The 22,840-nt window shown below is 37.1% G+C and overlaps 1 protein-coding gene across 1 annotated transcript in view; it reads right to left on the minus strand.

Moving 5' to 3' along the window:
* PDHX (pyruvate dehydrogenase complex component X) overlaps positions 1-22,840 on the minus strand; it is a 65,618-nt gene that overhangs the window by 15,300 nt on the left and 27,478 nt on the right. Inside the window, exons 4-7 of the mRNA XM_056135710.1 lie at positions 14,487-14,686; positions 11,570-11,668; positions 5,982-6,156; positions 3,631-3,778 (exon numbers count right to left, since the gene is read on the minus strand). Coding sequence (XP_055991685.1) covers positions 3,631-3,778; positions 5,982-6,156; positions 11,570-11,668; positions 14,487-14,686 — 622 coding nt within the window. The remainder of the gene's footprint in view (positions 1-3,630; positions 3,779-5,981; positions 6,157-11,569; positions 11,669-14,486; positions 14,687-22,840) is intronic.

Here is a 22,840-nt window from a genome sequence, read left to right on the forward strand (position 1 = left end):
AAATAAAATACTACGTGTATTTTATTAAAAGAGCTCCTAGGGAAAAAGACTTAAAGGGGCCAGAGAGATAGTACAGCAGTAAGGCAACAGGCCTTCCTTGCACATGGCCAACTTGGGTTCCATCCCCAACATCCTACATGGTCCCTGAGCACTGTCAGGAGCAATCCCTGAAGCTCAGAGCCACTCTCTTGCCCGCCTCTTGCTTTGTCTTTTTATGCCCAGCAGTGTCCGGTTGACCACGTAATGCTGGGAAATGAACCTGGGTCTTCTTCTGCGTGCTGACCACAAGTCCTTCGAACTATCTGCCAGTTCAGCTTGAAACTTTTCATTTAAGAACTCTTTCTTTCTCCTTTATTTTTTGGGCCACACCCAGTAGTGCTTAGGGCTTAGTCCCACTCTCCTGGCTCTGAACTCATGAACAATCTTGCAAAGCATGTGCCTTACCCACTGTGCTATTGTTTCTCCCAACTCCAAATAAAATTGTTGAAACCTTAGTCATAATGATTGGTTTTTCAGTGTTCAGAGTTTTAATGATAGCCACTTATAAAAGACATGATCTGAAGCTCAGATATATGACCGCAGTATTTTATGAACTCTCTCCTAGGTTCTACAGTCTCTCACTTTTCTATAAAAGTTCCCGCAGTGCAGAATGCCCAAGTACCAGCTGATTTTTTCCAAATCTACTGCCCAAGTCCGTAGTCCTCACCTAACATTCTCTGCCCTCACATTTAGTATTCTAACTAAATATATTCTACCTTAGTATACTCTAGCTTTTAGTATTCTCAAGCTGATCACATTCTCTCTGATTGGTTTCCAAGTCTTTATACTCTCCTGGTTTTCTTTCCTATTGGGGGAATGTAGGGTTTAGGCCACACCCAGTGGTGTTCAAGCTTTTACTTGGATATCTGTGGCTCAGGTTATCACTCCTGAGAATAGAAGAGTAGAATTCAATGAAAACATTGGGGCTGGATAGTACAGTGAGTAGGGATCTTGCCTTGTACACAGTTAATCCACGTTCTATCCCCTGCACCTCATATGGTCCCCCAAGCCTCATCAGGAGTGATCCTTGAGCACTGAGCTAGGAGCAAGCCCTAAGCACCGCTAGGAGCAGTCCAACAAAGAAAAATCAAACTTAAAAAAAAATCAATAAAAATAAAATTATAGAAGTGATTGAAATTATAGAAAATTAAATGCTGGTTTGTCTGAAGAGATCAATAAAACTACTAAAACCTTAGTCATAATGATTGGGAAAGTTAAAAGACACAATAATTTTTAAAATGGCTAATTAGCTCATATTATAGATATTATATATTTGTGGTAATATGAACAACTTTCTTTCAATAAATTTGATAAATGACAAATTCCTTTAAAAACACAAAGTACCAAAATCCACTTAAGAAAAAAAAAATCATGTCTTGAATCTATTTAAATATTTGAATACTTAAAAAAACTTTCCCATAAAGAAAGCTAAAGGAGGGAGTCTGGAGGAAATACTTAAAAAAGTCTCGTCTTATCAGCATAAGGTCACAATTTCAGATCCCCGGGATCTGAAATATGCTCTAAGCCTAGGAGCTCTGTCTGTAGTCCCTGGCTGTGCTCCAGTCTCGTGCATGCAAGTACCGCAAAGGGCTGTGACCTCTGCAAGCACCACAGCAGAATAACGTAATCACTATGATCAGTATGTGCTCTCTCAACTAAAAAATAAGATCCCCGGTGAACATGTGTGCAAGTACTAAGGCAAAAGGGAGTGCAAAACCATGGGGAGCATCTAAACCAAGTATGGAAACTCTGCAAACTGAGAGAGGAGAACAGTTGAACATGCAAGCTCCACAGTCAGTATGTATATGACCACCACCCACCTGCCTGAAACAAAACCAACAATGATAAAGCAAGATGGAAGCACTGTAGCACTGTCCTCCCATTGTTCATGGATTTGCTCAACCGAGCACCAGTAACATCTCCATTGTGAGACTTGTTGTTACTGTGTTTGGCATATCGAATATGTCACGGGTAGCTTGCCAGGCTCTACTGTGGGGGAGGAATACTCTCGGTAGCTTGCCAGGCTCTCCGAGAGGGACAAAGGAATCGAACCCGAATTGGCCATGTGCAAGGCAAACGCCCTACCCGCTGTACTATTGCTCCAGCCCAAAGCAAGATAGAAGAGGGAATAAAAAATGAATAATAATGATAATAATAGTAATCTAATGGCTTCACTGGTGAACTACAACAAGCAATTAAAAAAGGTCAGTTCTTAAAAAAAAAAGAAGAAAAGGCCAATAATACACAAACTTTTCCAGAAAATAAAGGACAAAACATTTCCAAACTAAATGCAGGAGATCTGATTAATCCAGAAGAAAAAAAAAAACCTCAGTAAGTGGAAAATGCTGACCAGTATTTCTCATGTGCAGAAATACAAAGATTCTTAATAAAACTTTCAACATTCTAGCAATATATGAGAAAATTAATGATCAGTAGTGTTTTAATCAACAATAATGAGGAATCACTCAAGAAAAGAAGAATGGGGCTAGAGAGATAGTACAGTGGGTAGGGCACTTGCCTTGCATACTACCGACCCGGGTTCAATTCCTGAGCCTACCAGGCATGATCCCTAAGCACAGAACCAAAAGTAGGGCCTGAGTGTGGCCAAAAACAAAGGAAAAAAAAAAGTGGACTCAACATTTGGACATCACCGAAATGAACACTTTAGTAGACAGGAAAATACCAATCTCAGATGACAGACAAGAGCATCAGAGATTACTTAACATCTAACAAAAATTCAACATGCACTCATGCTTAAAATTGTCAGCATTAAGGAAAGGGATCTCCTCAAGGCATATCAACGTATCGGCACTCTAGGTTTTCCCTGTACTGTAACATCTGCTTTTACCAAGCATCCTTGTACCAAGTGTTAAACAATATGGTAAAGCAAGAAAATAAAATTAAAAACATATAGATCAAGAATGAAAAAAATCAAAGCATCAGTTCATGCTTAAAAAAAAAAAGTGTGTGTTGGGGCTGGTGAGATAGTACAATAGGTAGGGTGCTTGCTTGTTCTGTATCCCATATGGTCCCCTGAATACAGCCAGATGTAACACAATTAGAACCTGAGTGATTCCTAAGTTCAGAGTCAGGAGTAACTCCTGAGCATCACTGGGTGTGGCTCAAAAACAAAACCAAACAAAAACCAAACAAAAACACATGTATCTCCCAGCAACATTGGTTTTTAATTCATACAAGAGTTTTAAAGTATACTATAAGGAAACAAAAACTCAAAACTTGTATGAAAAAGGTATTTAAAATATACTTAGATGATCTAAACAAAATCCTAAATTCATTTTTGACTTTACAATTATTAAAACATTAAGGATTACTCTGTTCAAGTATGGCAATGAAAAATGATTTACTAACTATGAAGGCTCTAATTTCCTTACAGAAAAAAGTACTCTTACGATAGCCCTAAAATATACCTAGATGATAAAACTTATTTTTTTATAGGAAAAGAGTACCACTTCTTTACTGTAGCCTCCAAATATACCCAGATGATGAAATCGAAATATACACAATGTGCATTTTATAAATAAAGGAATTTTTAATAGCTAGCATGTTTATAGTCAATAAGTTCAACCTTACCTTTGACTAGTTTTTGTCTAACTTTTAGGACAGCTCCAAGGTCACAGTCCGTAGAAGCATATGCATGAGGCACAGTACTTTTAGATTCAGTTAACCTCTTGGCAATAACTCTCCGAATGTTGCTCGCAGGTATTTCAGTGAACGTACCCTGCAAAGAAATAGCAACCTGTTCTATAAATTGTAAATAAAAGAGGAACAACCAAACCTCATACATGAAATCTAGTCTCGGTGACTTATGACAGTACTTAAAAATTAATGCAGGAAAATTACTTTTACAAATTAGTAACAGGAAGAATATGAGAAAATTTCCAGGTTTTAATGTATATGACTGAGAAACAAATGGTATATGACTGTAGAAAAATTAGTTTTGAATGAATTTAAGGATTAAGATGAATAAAGGGAAACCTAAACCATGTATCTTTGAGGGTAGTTGTGCCTGGAGAAATGCATGTGGTATTGGAAAGTGCACCCAGGTTGGCCGCATGCAAAGCAAGTGCCCCACCTGCTGGACTATTGCTCCGGCCTCTAAACATCATTTCCTGATGAAACTCAAAGCAGCCCATAAAATTCAAAAACTAAGAACTATTTTTATAAAAATGGCTTACAATAGAAAACAATAATCTAACATACTAAACAACCTGCCAAGTTATTTTCATTTTGGTTTATAATTTAAACCACATAACTCCTTTATTTCTTAGAAATTCATAACCTAAAGTAAGAAGGAGAAAATAAAATCTTCCTGTAAATTCACTGGACCTTTTCCATTCTGTTCCTTGGACCGCTAACAAAAGTATAATGGCCCTTAAGTGGTATCTAACTTCATCCTTGTCCTCTTCATTCCAAGATCAGTTTTTAATCACTATAGGATGAAAAGAGGCAGAAAATACTGGTGTTTTCTGTTTTAACAATGCTGTCTTAGGAAATTAAACATTTGACATTGCAGTGTACTTGATAAGACAGAGTGCTTTCTATGTAAAAATTGAACAGTAATGTGCATTGTTCCAATTTAAGTAATTTATTCATTAACAAGAAACTTTGTATTTCTTATAAATCTAAATGATGAAATAAGTATGCTTAATATTTGCAAAACTTATACTACTTCTAACTCTTCTGAAATATTATACTGGAACATATTTTTCCATAAGAGAGAACAATGGAGGTTTATTTTTTTAAATGCTCATTTAATCTTAAATAAAGCTGATTATTCTGAATGTCATCTGAAAGGAAGCAAATGACAAAAAAGGTATTAAGAGGCAGCTGCAAAATGAAATAATTTGAAAGTAAAAAGGGCTGCTAATATTGTTTATATTGGAAAATAATTAATTAGCTATATAGTCTCTATACTCATAGTGAGAATATAAATTCTCTTAGACCAAAAAACAAAATATACTCAACTGAAGAAAATTAGTATTCATTATCAACAGATGCGCTGGAGCTACCCCACAGCACAGTAGGTAGGGCATTTGTCTTGCAAGCGGAAAACCCAGCCAACCCAGGTTTGATTCCTCTACCCCTCTTGGAGAGCTTGGCAAGCTACCGGTGACATATTTGATATGCCAAGCATAGTAACAAGTATCACAATGGAGACGTTACTATCGATGAACAACAGGAGGACAGTGACAGTGACAGTGATTAACGGGTAAGTGTTGCATCCAAGGGCAGAAAAACTGTGAGAAGTATATAGTGCCTCTACAGTCTATATTCTATATATGTATGTGTATATATACATATACGTATATATATACACATATACACATACGTATAATATACTATATATTATATTACAGGCTGGAGCGATAGCAAAGCAGGTAGGGCCTTCGCCTTGCACGCAGCCAACATGGCCGACCCGAGTTCGATTCCTCCGCCCCTCTCAGAGAGCCCGGCAAGCTACTGAGAGTATGTTGCCCGCAGGGCAAAGCCTGGCAAGCTCCCTGTGATGTATTCGAGATGCCAACCACAGTAACAAGTGTCACAATGGAGACTTTACTGGGCCCGCTCGAGCAAATCGATGAACAACGGGAGGACAGTGACATATTATATTACATCATATATAGGCTCTATAATACTATAATAAGCATATAGTATTATAGAGCCTATAGATGGTACTGAGGTTATGGAATTTGTGCCGTGTCAATTGAATCACGGTTCTAGTGTTCTACTTGGAAGTTAACACTGCACAGATATAAATTTGTGTTAAAATCTTCAAAACAAAGCATCTGAAGGGTTTTTTTGGGATCACTCCTAGCTACCACTATAATGGGTTGATAAAAGAATTCATACAATGTACAATTATGGTTCCCGATTTCTCTCATTTTAATCTTAAGAATAAAAACCCATTTAGACAACATTACCGGGACGTTGGGCTTGCCAGGCGTTGAAATTGGTGGGATCATTGGGCGACCATGAGGTGGTGTGGCGGTGGCCTGGGGGGACACAGGCTCTGTGGGAATAGCTGAAGGGGCTGGCCGTGGTCTGGATTCAGTGATCTTGCCCATCTCCTTTAGCTGAACCAGTTTGAGAGCATCTCTGAAGAGAATATTAGAGAAACATTATTAGCCAAAAAGAATGTAAGAGGAACACTGGAAAGTAGAGAAGAAATGTAGAAGACAGATATAAAAAGATATAGATATTAAGGTTATTATAACACAAAATTACTAGAGCTAGCTAAGTAAACCTTTTTCCTGGTCCATATCATTTGTTCAAAGGTTACAATACCTACACATTTTCAGAACCAAAGTATAGAATTTTTTTCAATCAAAAGGTTAATCCTATTTTTAAAAAGGATTTAGTCTTTCTTTCAATTGTAAACTGTACTGTACCCTTATTCTTTGTACCTATAATTTTATGTTTCATAAATAACAACATTCAGGAAGTATCAAGTTTATTATACACATAATTTTCACTAGGACATCTATAAAGTCATTTTGTTCTAGAGCTTAATTGTAGCCAGGAAATCACACCATTTAAAATTTTGCTCAAACATTACGAACACAATCTATTATATTAAAACTAATTTTTAGCATCAGTCAGATTGAAAAGTATACCTAATAACAGACTGGTCTTTGTATTAGCCTCCCCCTCCCTTTTTTTTTTTTTTAAAAAAAAGGTATATATTTTAAAAAAAGACATAATCAGAAAATTAGACTACTGAATATGCCAAGGTGTGAAACTATGCTAAATTAGAATAAGTACAGAGAAATAAATATTTTTAAGCAAAAGAAGATAATTTCTGAAAACTTTAAAGTATCCCAATTAGTACAGGTACACCTTTTTCAAATAAAAAAGCTTTACATTTAAAAATTCTTTAAAAATCTAAAGCTTTTGAATTTTAAAATAAAAACAACTCTAGGTAACAACAGTATAAAAGCAAACTGGTAAAGATTTCTCAGTCACAGTTAATACCTTGGTATTACTTGTCAAAGTATTACTGAAGGGTAAAACCCAGCCAATTTGTTAAATACATATTAGATGGTAGCTATCCTTCACAAAACGAAACCTTTTACTTCTATCTTATGGCAGCATTGTCAGCAGAATTCTGAAATGGCACTAAGATGCCTGTTCCTTGTGCAAAACATGTCCAAAAATCCTCGAGTGTAGATGGGCCTATGAACATACAGGTGAGTGTCACTAATTCAACAGAAACTGAGAATTCCTTAAAGGAAAAATGTGAACAGAGACTCTCCAGCTATGATGAAGAAATTAATAGGTTACTTGTGAATACCTCTGGTTTGACCACATGGAAAAGGCATGCATGAAGGAGTCTTTCAGGAGCAGAGCATGGTCTATCCCTGGCTGACAGGTATCAAGGAATAGGGTAACAGAGTCCTACTGTGCCAAGGAACTGAGCTGTATCAACAAGTCTGAGCCCCAGAAGACTCCTTGATTTCGCCCTTGTGAGAGAATGAGCTGAGACTCCTACTGCCATTGGGCCTGGACTTCTGACTTCAAGAACCTAATTATTCTGTCTGACTCTGAATTGATTGGGTAGAGAGGATGGATGCTCCTCACTACTTCCAGCATGTATGCCAAGGTACTTTGGAGAGAGCTGATGCCAAAACCTGAAAGTTTTCAATCTTATCAGAGGAAAACATTTCTGTAGATGAATTGGCATGCAGTGCATTTCAAAATTTCTTTCAAAGTTCATCTTACTGTTAAATTCAAAACACAGACATCTTTAAAAGCATGCAGAGTAAAATCCTCAATAATGTCTGCTTTAAGGAATCCCTATTTCTCATCAATCTTTTTACTGTCAATTTTGAAAACTGAACTCTTATGGTGAATAACTAAAGAATAAGGTGAGAAGAGAACTGGGGGTAACAGAAAAAGATAGATGGCAAAAATAAAAATAAAAAAATGGACATTGTCCATAGGGTATCGAGCAAAGACAGTGCTATTTTCTTTAGGAAAGTGTTGGATTACTATTTTAAACTTTTACCCCAGTTTTGAAAAAAAAAGTGATGTTTCTTATATATGATTTAGGCACAAATGTAAAGGAAAACAAGAAAACTACTTTATTCTACTGTTGTAATGTTGTAATCTGCTTTCTAATGAAATCATTACAGCAAAATTTTTTCTTCTCATATTCCATCATCCTTGAGTTTCTGTCTCCTAGAAGTCTTTCAACACAAGATTTCTGTTTTACAAAAAGTTTGCCTGCCAATGATCTCAATAACTAGTCCATTACCATCTAAAATCCTATGTCTCTAGTGCCAAACTATCTTCTGAAATGCTGCCCCACTGATAGTAACACTGACAGTAAGCTTCAAACCAAACATACCAAAACAGTTTCCCCAAATATCTTATTTCTATTTATAGAGCCAAATTTCATTACCTGGACTAGAAACCCCAAATCACTCATTGCTTTATTCCTATCCCGGTCTATGCTCCCATTAAATCCTTTTCAAAGGTATCTGCATTCTATTCTGAACGCATTTCTATCAGCAATCTCCCTGTAATACTTTCTACCTATACTATAAGTATTTATTGAATACTCTTACCTGAACTATTATACTAGTCTCCTCACTTCAAGCTTTTTCTGCTCCAGCTATGATTATTTTTACCAAATCTATAATGACTAGTGAATACACCCTGTATACTACCAGAAATAAAGATATGTTTACTTTGTTTTAAAGTAACTTGCTATTATAGGTATTAAGGCACATGCCTTGCATGTGGCTGACTCAGGTTCATTCCCTAACACCACATGGATCCTGAAATGCCGCCTTGGTAGCCCCTATGCACATCCATGGTGTCTGGGAAATCCCTGGCACTGCAGCACACATCCCTGGGCCTTTGCATTAAACCACCAGTTCAGTGCACTGAGAATTGCCAGATCCTGAGCACCATTTGGGAATGAACGCTCTGATCAAAATTTTTTTATTTTTTCTCATTTTTTAATAGGAACCACACCTGGCTTTGCTTAGGGGATGAATGGAAGCAATGTGGTACCAGGATTAGGGTTAGGGCCTCACACAAATGCTGAACATGTGCTCCGTCACTTGAGTTATTTCCCTACTCCTTCATGTACAGAAGAGACTGTGGCACTGTAGCACCGTCCTCGCGTTGTTCATCGATTTGCTCGAGCGGGCCCAGTAACGTCTCCATTGTGAGACTTGTTGTTACTGTGTTTGGCATATCGAATACATCACGGGTAGCTTGCCAGGCTTTGCCATGTGGGCGAGATCTCTTGGTAGCTTGCTGGGCTCTCTGGGAGGGGCAGAGGAATCGAACCTGGGTCAGCCAGGTTGGCCGTGTGCAAGGCAAACGCTCTACCCACTGTGCTATTGCTCCATCCCACAGAAGAGACTAGTAGAAGAGAAATAAAATTTAGTTAGATTGTATATATTAAATAAAGATTAATTTAGAAGAAAAAAACTACTTTTAGTTGGCTCTAGTACTCTTAATTTTTTTTTTAAACAATCAAGAAAAAATTTTAAGGTTTTTAACTAAAAATACACATTCTTGGATGCTGTCTTTCAGCCTTTGGATGAAGATGTTGATTTCCAGTTCCATGCTCCATGGCATAAATTTCACAGTATGTATTTAAGAGAACCAGATACTGAACAAATCACTAAGACTGTAATAGACAAATGAAAATATCCAAGTATTAAATAGTACTATATACTGTTGTCAGTTTTTTTTAAAAAAAACCCCACCAATAAAAAATGCTTTATGAAAAAAACAAAAAAAATTGGTCCAGCACCAGTATCTGTATATTTATAAACTTTGCTCCATCTCAACTGACAGAAATTTTGGTCACTACTACTTATCATTTCTTATCAGTATCAGATGAACATGCTCGAGAGGGCCCAGTAACATCTCTATTGTGAGTCTTCTTGTTACTGTGTTTGGCATATTGAATACTCTCGGTAGCTTGCCAGGCTCTCTGAGAAGGGCAGAGGAATCGAAACTGGCTCGGCCAGGCTGACTAAGCATATATTATAAAATATAAGCTCAATTTGAAAACATTCATTTAACTACAATAGGGCTGGAGTGATAGCACAGCGGGTAGGGCGTTCACCTTACAAGCGGCCAACATGGCCGACCCGAGTTCGATTCCTCCGCCCCTCTCGGAGAGCCCGGCAAGCTACCGAGAGTATTCGATATGCCAGACACAGTAACAACAAAATCTCCAATGGAGACGTTACTGGGCCCGCTCGAGCAAATCGACGATCAACGGGAGGGCCTTTACCTTTACCTTTACCTTACCTTACAATAGGAATATGGTATATGCACTACATCCATTTTATCCAAGTTCATAGGCATTAACCTTTACCTTCCCCACCACAGTAAGTTTACAAAGAGCAGGGACCATCTATTCCAGTATTCCTAAAAAGGCAAAATTTAAACAAATTGAAGGCTATCCCAGTGTTCCATCACAGCAATGTCAGTTCTAGATGGTCAGATAAAGAAGCTATGGTACATATATACAATGGAATACTAGTCAGCCACAAGAAATGATGAAGTCACACAACAGTTAATACATAGATAGATCTGTAGAGTGTTACACTGAATGAAATGAGTCACAGGGAGAGGGACACATACAAAATGAACTCATCGGCGTGATGAACAGAGTATTGATTCTTAGTAGGAAGCTTGAAAGTGGGGGGCCAAGTGGAAGGACAGGTCAGGGAAGGGACAACACTGCCAAGGATAGAGGGAAGTGGTCACCTGGACTAGGTCTAGGTGCTGAATGGTTAAAAGAATATGCATGACACCTAATCAGTATAGTATTGTGAACCACAGTCCCTGAAAGGGGAAAAGAAAGGAAAGAAGAAAAAGTGTCTGCCATAGAAGCAGTCTACGGGGTGGGAGGGAAACCAGGGACAACTGGTGAAGTGGAAACTAGTGAAGGGATTGGGGTTTGAAGACTGTATACCTGAAATTCAATCACAAATAACTTTTTAAGTCTGAAATTCATGGCAATTAAGTATAAAAAAAAATTTTGAAAAAGAATGTCAGTTCTCCCAAAGTTACTTCAATCAGTAAAAGATCACTGGAATGGAAAAGAGAATCCAAAAAGAGTTCCAACAGCATTTTGGAACTGCTTTGATAATGTGAGTGAATAAATTTGAAGTAAAAAAGTGCAATTATTTCTGAGTGTATTTCCATGTTCTAGAAATTTAAATGAATACGTGATTATTTTAATACAAATTCAAAACAATAAAGTTTCACCAGCCTGTACTCTAATTTTCTGCCTCTACTGCCATTCCTAAAATTCTGGCGTAGTTACCAAATTAGAATTGTTCTTCAGTAATGCTGCAATTATTCAGAAAACAACCCTTGCATAGAATACAATTTTATACTGACTAAAGCAATTAAAAGAACAGCGTACTTCCTTTTAAATCTTAACACTGAATAAGCTTTTCCTTGAATATTTTGAGGAAAAGATGATCATGATAAATAATGGAATTAGTTAATACAAAAAGCACACACATACTCTTTAGTGAATATTCCCCGAGGGCCAGTAGCTGTGCCCTGGCTAGCATCCAATGCATGTTTTTCCAGAATATTTCGGGCAGCTGGACTTAAACGGATCCTAAAAAGAAAATATGAAGATTAATGGAACCAATTAACACTTTATATATTTGAGTCAACCATATCTAAATGTCAACAGTTTTGCTGCTAATTAGGAAGAGAAAAATAATAAGCTAAAATTCTGCTTTACTACTGAAACATTTTCATACAAAATTAACTATTACCGTATAATTATATTTGCATATGTTAAACAAAACACCTCTGACTAAAAATTTTTCATATGGCACCTCATGTCACACATCAATTAAAAAAATACTGCTTCTTTATTTTTCTATGGTAAGATATGTTACTACTTTGACCATTTTTAGGTGTACTATTAAGTGGCATTAAGCACAGTCACACTCTTGTATAACTATTACCACGATCCATCTGTAAAACTCTGTCATCTTTCCAAACTAAAATTCTGCACCAACTAAATGGTAATTTCTCAGTCCTTCCTCTTCCCAACTACTGGCAAACATGATTTAACTTTCTCTAGAGTAATCTGACTACTCTAAGTCCCAGCTTCTTACACCATGGGTCACAAGGTGGTGACATATCCGTAAAAGATTTCTGAAAGTGTGACAACCAACAATCAATTGAAAATAAAATGCATAATGGATCTGAGGTACTTCTGGCACTGCTCACTCATGCTGTACTTCTTGAGCAAAAGGGACCACCTTTAAATAAAAGTTTAAGAAGCTAAAACCTAGAAATAGAATCATTTAGTATTTGGAACTTTGTAATGACTTATTTTAACTCGTTTAATGACTACAAGGGTTCATCTATCTTAGAGTGTGCTGTCATCATTTCCTTTATTAAGAATGAATTAACATTCCATTGGAGGTACATAGTACTTTTGGGAGATATGGGTTATCTCCACCTTTTTTGGTTATTATGAATAATACTTTTTACATAAACATAGGGGGATGTAGAAACAGTGCTTTGAATCTCTGCTCTCAGTACATATGCAGATAAGGAATTGCTGGACCATACTGTAATTCTAGTTTTAAATTTTTAAAGAACTGACCTGTTGTTTTCCATGGCAACTTTACCATCTTGCATTTCTATAAACACTGCATGAAAGTTCTAATTTCTCTCCATATTTGTCAATACTTGCTGTTTCCTATTTTGGGGAGGAGGAGCCATGCTAGTATGTGTGAAGTGTTATCTCCTTGTGGTTCTGATTTGCATTTCCGAACAATGGTGACATGAGCATCTTTTCATGTACTTCCTAGCCATCTGTACCACTGAGGAAGAAATGGCTTTGTGTATTTTAATTAGGTTGTTCTGTTGTGGCTGAACTCAATCTTTCACACACATTTTAAAAGATTTCAGTGTTTATACAAACATATATAAAAGCATTTTTACTTAAATATGTTATAGAAAAGATAGTGAGACCAAAGCAATGCTCATCTGTTGCTACATAAACTTGAGAGTCAAGGTCTACCAAAAGATCAAGCAACTACTAAATGTTACCTCTTCAATTAAGACCATTAAGTAAAGCAACAAACATAAATGACTCAAAAAAAAAAAAACCCATAAATGACTCAGTCATATAAAAAAATGAATGAAATGGACAGAAGTTTATACTAGGAACAGAAAATAAATGTGGCACTTGCTTTGCTTTAGGGAAACAGCTCTAGATGCATAGCCTTACCAAATCTTCAGATTTTTTCAAAAAGAAACTGCCATTTTAATTTTTTATGTAAGGTTAATTAGCAACCCAGCAATGAAAACTTTTAGCAAAGCTATCAACACTGCAAGTTCACAGATCAGCTGGTTTTTAACTCACATTGTAGGGCTTCATACACACACATTTCTAATGATGGGCCTCAACACATTGACAGAACACACTAGTGTTTTCACAAGAGGGAAAGGAACAAAACATCCATGAGTCTACCTGGCATTTCTCAAGGCAAACAACCAGAAAGAGTGTGTGTTTAATGGGAATGTAAAACTTAGTACATCTTAAAACACTCAATTTTTTCTGACCACTGACACTGAAGGTTATTGAAGGAAAAATAACAACACAATAGGACCTTTTCCGTATAAGAAATTTTTTTCTTTTTCTAAGCCACATCCAGTTGTACTCAGGGTTTACTCCTCACTCTAGACTAGGGATCACTTCCTGAGGGGCTCCAGGGACCATATGTGGCACCAGAGACTGAAATGGGATGGACCATGTGCAAGGCAAGCACCTGACCTGCTGAACTCTTGCTCCAGCCCACTAAAAGGAGCCTCTTCTAATGAAAAAGTAAATCAGAGGATATTAAAATCGATAAATTAAACTTGTTAGAATTTTCAGAGTCCATTAGTTAAAGCCACATAAAGCTGAGGTAAACAATGTTTACTAGTCTGGATTATTACAAAAGAATGAGACAAATCTGAACTGAACTCTCCATCAGTGATAGAAAGTCCAATGCATATAACAGGAAAAACATGCTAAACTACTAATTTCATTTAATACCAATTATGAATTTGAATTTGGAATTCACATTACAGTCATGAGTATTCCACTACTGGGAAGAGAACATGAATTTCAGGAAAAGGAATTCCATTCTGGAATCTTGGAACCTAATTTAAGATTGGCTCGGACAGGCTATTAAGTCCCCCACTGTGGTAAACAACCCTTTCACAGCACCTAAACCATCACTGGTATTCAATGACTAAGTTTTTGAGTGAAGAATGATGGCAAACTAATCACTGCTGGCTTCTGTGAGAAAGGGGAAAGGACTACAGTGACATAATGCATCAAAATGCTTTCAATACGATGACAAAAAAATACCCTAAAACCAGACACAACACTTTCTTGTATTATCATTCAAATAAACACTTACGGCAGTTGCCCGGTTGTGGGTGTCTTTGTAACAGGGGTGGAAATCTGTGGCTCTGGTGAAGGATGAGGCACTGTTGGTTTTGAGGCTGGAGGAGGAGGACCCACATCTTTGGGAATTTGAACATTTTTCCAATCTTCCCCTTCTTCAACTAGTAAGCCAATTAGTGAACCTAGCCGTATACCCTTAGATCCTTCTTCAACCTATATTTCAAAAAAAAAGTTATTATAGAACCAGAAAGGCTCATGACTTTGCATCTATTAGACAACAGTGTTGATTAAAAAGATGAAAATTCACATCTACATAGCCTGCCTCTTTCTTTGAGGCCCCCACTAGCCCAGCACCCCACTCCATTGCTATCAGTTCCCATATATGATTCACCACCTTGCCTCTGCCACTTACTAGTACTACCTCTTAAAATAAAGGGAAAAATCAAGATTCATTCCTTTTTCTGAGTCTTCAAATATATTAAAGCCATTATTCTCTTCCTTTTCACAAATCTAAAACAGAAGACTTGTTATATATCAACTATTTGCCTTCCCTGTTAATTTTTATAGAATGATTAATAAATTTCAAGAGTTTATAAGGCATTAACTCTCTTAGTCAATTAAAAAAACAAAGTAAAATCTTTTCAATAAATTTATTTTCTGGGAAAAAAATATAAGTATCCCACTATATCTAGAGAACTGTTTGACTACTCTGGTTATTGTGAAGCGAGTTTCAGTCTTTCTTTATTCTTAATTCTTTCTGTATCTCTACAAAACTTGGAAATAAAAGCCTTTTGAATATTTTATAAGTACATCAGAAACAGCAGTGTTTCAACTAAGCAAAAAATTTTTCCTAGATAATTGCACAAATAAGATCAAGAATAATTTTTTAAATCTTAGTTATATTTTAAGTGTTTCAATGGCTAATTTATGAAGAACGCTGATTCTAATTTGCTGATTAAAATAAGTCCCCAGGAGAGCCTTTAGAGAAAATATAAAATTTTATAAGTTCAATACTGGAAGAAAATGTCATTTCTTTAAAATTTTCTATTATTCTTTTCAATTACTTTCAATAAAATTCATTACAGATGTAATTTAATGAATAATAGAATAATACACTAAATACAGGATGTTCGCTAATACAGTAATTATAAGTAACAGCATAATTCTTAGAAAGGGTTTGACATTTCTAAATAACACTAATTTTGATACTTATTACTACATGGACTAATCTTTTTTTTTTTTTTTTTTTTTTTAGTGAAGCACCATGAGGTATAGTTGTAGATTTACAAATCTTTGTGCTTGGGTTTCGGTCATACAGTGATCAAATACCCATCCCTCCACCAGTGCCCATTTCCCCCCACCCCCCTCCCACCCTGCCTCTGGCAGGGCATTCCCCTTTGTTCTCTCTCTCCTTTTGGGTGTTGTGGTCTGCAAAAGAGGCATTGAGTGGCAAACATGTTCAGTCCATAGTCTACTTTCGACATGCATCTCCCCTCCTGGGAGGATCCTCCAAACACCCTTTATTTGGTGCTCCCTTCTCTATCTGAGCTTCCCTTTCCCCTAGAATACCCAGCTGGCCTCTAAGCTATGGAGTAATCCTCCTGGTGTTGATCTCAGCTATTCTTGGGTATTAATCTCATATTTTGTTACTTTATATCCCCCAGATGAATGCAATCTTTCTATGTCTATCCCTCTCTTTCTGACTCATTTCGCTTAGCATGATACTTTCCATATTGTACCACTTGTATGTAAAGTTCATGACTTCATCTTTTCTAAGAGCTACATAGTACTCACTACATGGACTAATCTTAAAATAACAACATAAGTTCTAGAAGTTAGAAAACCTAAGCTTTCAAAAGGAATAGCAACAATTTTTGGATGAAACAAAATATATTTAAAAATTAACTACAAAACTAAGGAAGGATGTTTGAATTGCAAACTGAGGAGAAACACTAACCCAGGAATAGTTGGTGTTTGTTACATAAGACAAAGTTATATTTCTGCAGACTGCTTATTTATCTCCACTCAACTCACAAATGTTAAGATTAAGAGACTAAAATTTTTTTCTATACTGTAGCACTGTCCTCTCGTTACTCATCAATTTGCTTGAGCAGGCACCAGTAAAGTCTCACAACAAATTCTGAGACTTGTTGTTACTGTTTTTGGCATATCGGATACATCATAGGGAGCCTGCCAGGCTATGCACACACATTATATTTAGCATATCTCAATTTTCACCACATACATTAACTAAGGCGTTCCAAGCCGCTCTCTTCCTCCTGCGCAGCTCGGGTGCCAGGTCATTTGTCATGTTGACCTCTCGACCTAGGTACACATAGCTGTTGCATTCGGAGATGGTCGTTCCATTGAGAGCGAATGGGGCGTCAGGAACAAGGCTGTTTCTCATAAACATTGTCTTCGTAAGATTCAGCTGTAGTCCTACCTTTCCACACTCACGGTCAAAGTCAGCCAGCATTTGTGCCGCTTGGCTGATGTTTGGTGTTATTAAAACAATGTCATCAGCAAAGCGGAGGTGGTGTAGTTGCCGACCATCTATCTTCACTCCCATTCCTTCCCATTCAAGTCGTCGCATGATGTTCTCGAGGGTGGCACTGAAGAGTTTCGGTGAAATGGTATCACCCTGCCGCACCCCTCTCTTGACATCAACGATCACTTCTTTGTAGAATGGTGAGATCCTGGTAGTGAATCCGCAATACAGCTCACGGAGGATCTTGATGTATTGGGCTTGAATGCCCTGATTGGCTAGGGCTTCAATGACCGCTTCCGTCTCAACAGAATCAAAGGCCTTCTTTAAATCAATGAACGTTAAGCAGAGCGGCATCTTGAACTCCTGAGAAACCTCAATGAGCTTGGTTACCGTGTGGATATGGTCGATGGTGCTGAATCCTTTGCGGAACCCTGCTTGCTCGCATGGTTGTCCTTCATCTAGTGTTCTGCCAATCCTATTCAGGATGACTCGAGTGAACAGCTTGTAGATGACAGACAATAGGCAGATCGGGCGATAGTTGCCAATGTCATGGATGTCTCCCTTCTTGAACAGTAGTACGGTCCTGCTGGTTTTCCATTGGGACGGAACCTTGCATTCAGACAGGTAGCGAGTGAAGAGCCGAGCCAGTGTATTGATGAGTACTGACGGCAGGTTCTTCAGGTGTTCAGGTCTGATCTTGTCTGGGCCGGGTGCTGTTTGCTTCTTTACCAACGAAATGGCGTGTCGGATTTCGGAAGGGAGAACGTTAGGAACGACATACCCATCCTGTGGAATTTGGTATGTCGGCAAGTGGACATGGCTATCGAAGAGATTTGAGTAGAAGTCAAGAACGTCGAAGAAATAGCTAAGAGGACGAAGAACCTCCGGCTCCGGGCACATCTCTTTGATTCCACTGTTCTTCCTGCATTAACATATGCCTCAGAGACCTGGGCCCTACGCAAACAAGATGAGAACGCCATTCAGGTCTCCCAAAGAAGAATAGAAAGAGCTATGCTTGGAATATCACGTTTCACTCAAATGAGAGAACGAATCCGGAGTTCTGACATCCGTCGATGATCAAGGATCAGGGACGCTGTCTCATATGCCAAGGTGTCGAAAATCAGATGGGCTGGTCACGTAATGAGATTTAAAGACGACCGTTGGACTAGAGCTGTTACTGATTGGATTCCACGGGATGTCAAGAGACCGCGTGGCCGCCCACCTACCAGATGGTCAGACTTCTTTGTCAAGATCATGAACGATCGGTTTGAGGCCCTCCATGTTCCCGGAGCGAAGAGATGCCATTGGGCTACACTAGCATGCGACAGGGACAAATGGAGACGTTACTGGCGCCCGCTCGAGCAAATCGACGACTAACGGGAAGTTAAGTGATTAAGTGAAGTGACATTAACTAAAATTTACCTACTCATATTTCCCATAAAAAAGTGACATCATGTGAACCGCAAAAGTAATGTTCAAAGCATGTGATACATTATCATACAACTTGAACTTAATAACATTACATCACTATATGAGTTCAAGATATTGTCTCTATTGCTTTAGTGCAATTGTTTTTAGATCTGTCCTAGTTTCCCACACAAGATTTCCTTACATTGTAATCTGCAAATAGTTAAATATTTAAAGCTGTGATCCCCAGGGATGAAGTTTAGTGGTAGAGTGTAATTTGCATGCATGAGTACTGGTAGAGAGTACAATTTGCATGTGTGAGCTTTGGATTTAATCTCTGTGAACAAAATTTAAATCTAGTATGTACTTTAGTAACTGAAGTGAGTAACGCACTTTTGAAAAGTGTTTGGATTCCAAACTAGCCTTTATTACTGCTCTTCTGCACTGCTCCTGCCACGTGCTGCACCTGATCAAAGCCCTCTCCAGCTCTTATGCCACAGATTTGTAATAGTAAATGCAAGATTTTTAAACTTGGTTCTGCTAAAACACAACCCACCTAAGTTTATGAGGGTATACCTGAGTAAGGAGTCAGGAGTAAGCCCTGGCAAGCCAGATGTTGCCCAATAACGAGAGAGAGAGAGAGAGAGAGAGAGAGAGAGAGAGAGAGAAGGAAGGTTAAGTGATTACTTAAGTAATTTTCTTTTTTTAAACACAGTAGTTTGAAAGTGCCTGAGAATTAAAGCATGAGTCCCCAGCCAAGCTACCGGAAGGTACACAGACTCCTCTGATTTCAGAAGTAAATCATGAACAGACTAAACTCATTTGACTTAGTGGATCTGAAAACTCAGTTAACACTTCTCCATCAGAGCTGAAACTATTATACAATTTTAAGTTCTTTTCTATTCTTGAATTTACATGGTTATATTTGTTATATGTTTGATGAACTCTGGTTTAAAAGGAAAGCTGAGAAATTTTGATAGCTAAAATGCAGTAAAATTAAGTTCTTAAATAATAGTCTATTTGGCATTCAAGTGCCAGGGACTGTTTGTTCTAGTATATTATTAACTTTATTTGATTTCCCTCACAAGCATGTGAGGTAAGTGCTATTGTTAATTTCCATTTACAAATGAAAAAACTGAGTCTAGGAAAAAAAATAACCTGTTCTCAATTATATGGCTAGTAAGTATCCAAGACAGGATCCAAATGCAGTTTGACAACAGGTATGTTCAATACCAAATCTATAAATTGCACTCCCATGACCAAAATAATGCCCTTCAAGGAGGATACTGATGTTTCTAAAAACAAGCTTGAAAGATTCAACACCGAAGAAACTTGAGGATATCATTCTAAGCGAGTTCAGCCAGAAGAAGGATAGAGAATGGTCTCACTCATATATGAGACTTTAAGATACAAAGCAAGGCAGTGACAAAGAGCCAAAAGTAATGTGAGGGGAAAAGTGATCTAAAGAACTGTTTGTAGGGTAGGGAAGATGCTGAAAGGAGGGATAGTGGGACGTTTGATGGAGGAAGGTGAGTACACTGGTAATGGATGTGGTTTTGGAATAGGTGCACAGGGAACTAGAAGAAATAAAAAACAAGCTTAAAAGAGAAGATATAGAATACACTACGAATGATTTAGCTTTTAATTCATGGGTAGAATAGACCATTTTCCACTTGATTATAGAATTTGCCATTTCAATATTAAGCAATGAGAACTGAGAACATGATCTGTTGAATGAAATTTGCTCTTGAGTTTTGAGAGCATAAAACACAATTAAAAATACTGCCTGCAGAAAAGACTCGAAGGTTTCAAAACTTCAACTTTCAACCATAAATGTTCAAAGTATAAAATTCAAACATGAAGGCAATTTCAGACAATTAAATGAAAAACAAGGGGAGGAGGAACCTAAAAATAATGCAGAAACATATGTAAAACATATGGTCTTAGGAAAAATAGCAGTGAGGTACTATTAGAGTGAAACACAGATTGAAAATTGATTGAAGTACGTATATAATAACAAAAATAGCAATTTTTTTTAACATAGTGGAACTGGGGGCAGGGAGCAGGACCACTATCAGCAATGCTCAGTCTAGAGGTGACTTGTGCTTGACACTAGACCCAGAGACAACGCTGGACCCCAGAGACAATGAGCAACCTAAGCCTTGGCAATTCCTGGAACCACGAGGGCTTCACAAGATGGACCTCAGAACCTTGTGCTCTAACACTTGAGCTCTCTCTCCAGTCCTGCCCAAATAATTATTACATCTACTGATATTCAGATAACCACTATAAGAAAATGTTGCTTTATTTGCTTCAATATCCATACACATTAGCTTTACTGCAGTGTTGGAGATCAAACCTGGGATAGGACTCATGAGACAAGTGCTTATTTATTTATTTATTTTATTTTTTTTTATAGAATTCAGATGGAAAGTCATGAAGAGACAAGTGCTTTACCACTGGTCCACATCTTTGCCTTATGTTAGCTTTGAAAAAGAATCCTGCTTTGAAAAGTGGTTTTAAACAGTGGTCTACCAATGAAATAAAAATTTACCAATGACTAAATTACTAGTAAAAAAGTTTAGAAAAAATTCTGTTTTAGTCATAATATTCCTTACCCATTACACTGTCACAGGTTTCCAGGTTTAGGACAATTTACATAATGACCCTAAATATGAAAGAAGCCAAATCAGACAATCTGTAATAAATTCTTCAAATATTCATTGTAATAGTCCATCTTATTAAATGTCATCTAAAATACCTGGTGGTTCAATGTGCTGAAAAATTCATTTTTAAGACTAAGCTGAGAACTATTATCTAACAGTTTAAGATTTTCTGCAAAATAAATTAATAGTGATCTAATAAGGACTACAAGATAACTTAACACTCCCATTAAATGAAGTAAATTGGAACTAAATTGGAAATAAATTATAAAATATCTACACTAACAATGTAGACAATTATTCAACTGTTTGCAGTTCAATTATTATTTAACATCATTAGCAGCCTCTAAGCTTTGTTTCTGGTTCTAATTAAAATGCAGTATCATTTTCTATTTGTAATGGAATTCAGATGTAAAACCTTTAAGAATGCAAAGAATGAAACTGAGAAAAAAAATACAAAAACCCCTTAGACTAGAAATAGATTCTTTTAAAATTTCTACATCATAATTCATATTTCTAATTGCAATTAGAAAAATTAAAACTTGTAATTTACATATTTATTTTAATAATTTTAGTATCTATACTTTCTTCAAAAATGTGGGGAAACATAAAAACTGGAGTTTAATATCAACACTTGTCTTTAAGGTTCAGTAATGCACCTCTTTTATTCTTAAAAGTAAACATCTCATGTGTATTCCTACAAAAATCTTTTTATTATGTGTGTCAATAAAATGAACAGTAGTTCACAATGAAAAACAAAGGTTGAACCTGCTCACAGGGAGCTTGGAAATGGAGTGTGGTGAAGCTAAAAAAACAAGACACTAGTAATATCACATTTATGCTTTTCTTCTCTTTTCCCCCACAGAAGTAGATACGTTATGTCATAAATACACTTCCATTCCTATTATCCAAGAAGAATGCTGAATAAAAATAAAGCTGCAAAGCCCTAAAACAGACACATAATCTTTTCTTTAGTGAGGAAATAACTATTTGTTCTGCTAACGTGGTTATCCATTCTATCTTCCAGTCCCCCACCTTATCAGAGCATTAGGGGGAGATAAATAGGCCCTATGAACCTGCAACATCGTTAGCAATTTAAAATACATTACTGAGCAGCTAAGTGGAAAATGCTATGAATTCTGGAAGACTTTCATAGTCAAGCAATTCAGAACTAGGGCCAAGAACACAGCTTGCCAAAGATGCACACAATAAGATGAAGCTGGGCTTATTACATACGGTGATTAAAACAATTTTTTTCTTTACCTAAATGCCACATAAATTAGTCAGAAGACTAGTATGATTATTTATATTTTCCTAGTTATAAAAGTACAGAAATTTTAGCTTTCTATGTCTCTTAATATCACAGGTGACAAACAGACTGAGCCAAGATGTCAAAAATAAAACAGAAGTGATTTCGGAACAGAGGTGAGCTGACAGATGATAATTTAAAATGCATCAAAATAACAGAATAACAGATGTGCATCTTATCTGTAGAAATCAAACTACAGAGGCACCAGTGGAAACTTACTTTACAAACACCAACAATCAATACAAATCATGAGACTGACATAAATGTTAAGTCACCAAGATTTTCATAAACACCTATAATAATAATGGTCACAGCAACATTTATTGACACCTAGTGGATGCCAGGCCCTGTATTATTTCACTTAATTTTCACTACTATCCAAAGATGTGGGCTGGAGCAATAGCACAGAGGGTAGGTTGTTTGTCTTGCACACGGCCGACCTGGGTTCGATTCTTCTGTCCCTCTCGGAGAGCCCGAGAGTATCCCACCTGCATGGCAGA

This window comes from Sorex fumeus, unplaced genomic scaffold (assembly GCF_029834395.1).
Source record: "Sorex fumeus unplaced genomic scaffold, SorFum_2.1 ptg000007l, whole genome shotgun sequence".
NCBI classification, from domain to species: Eukaryota; Metazoa; Chordata; class Mammalia; order Eulipotyphla; family Soricidae; genus Sorex; species Sorex fumeus.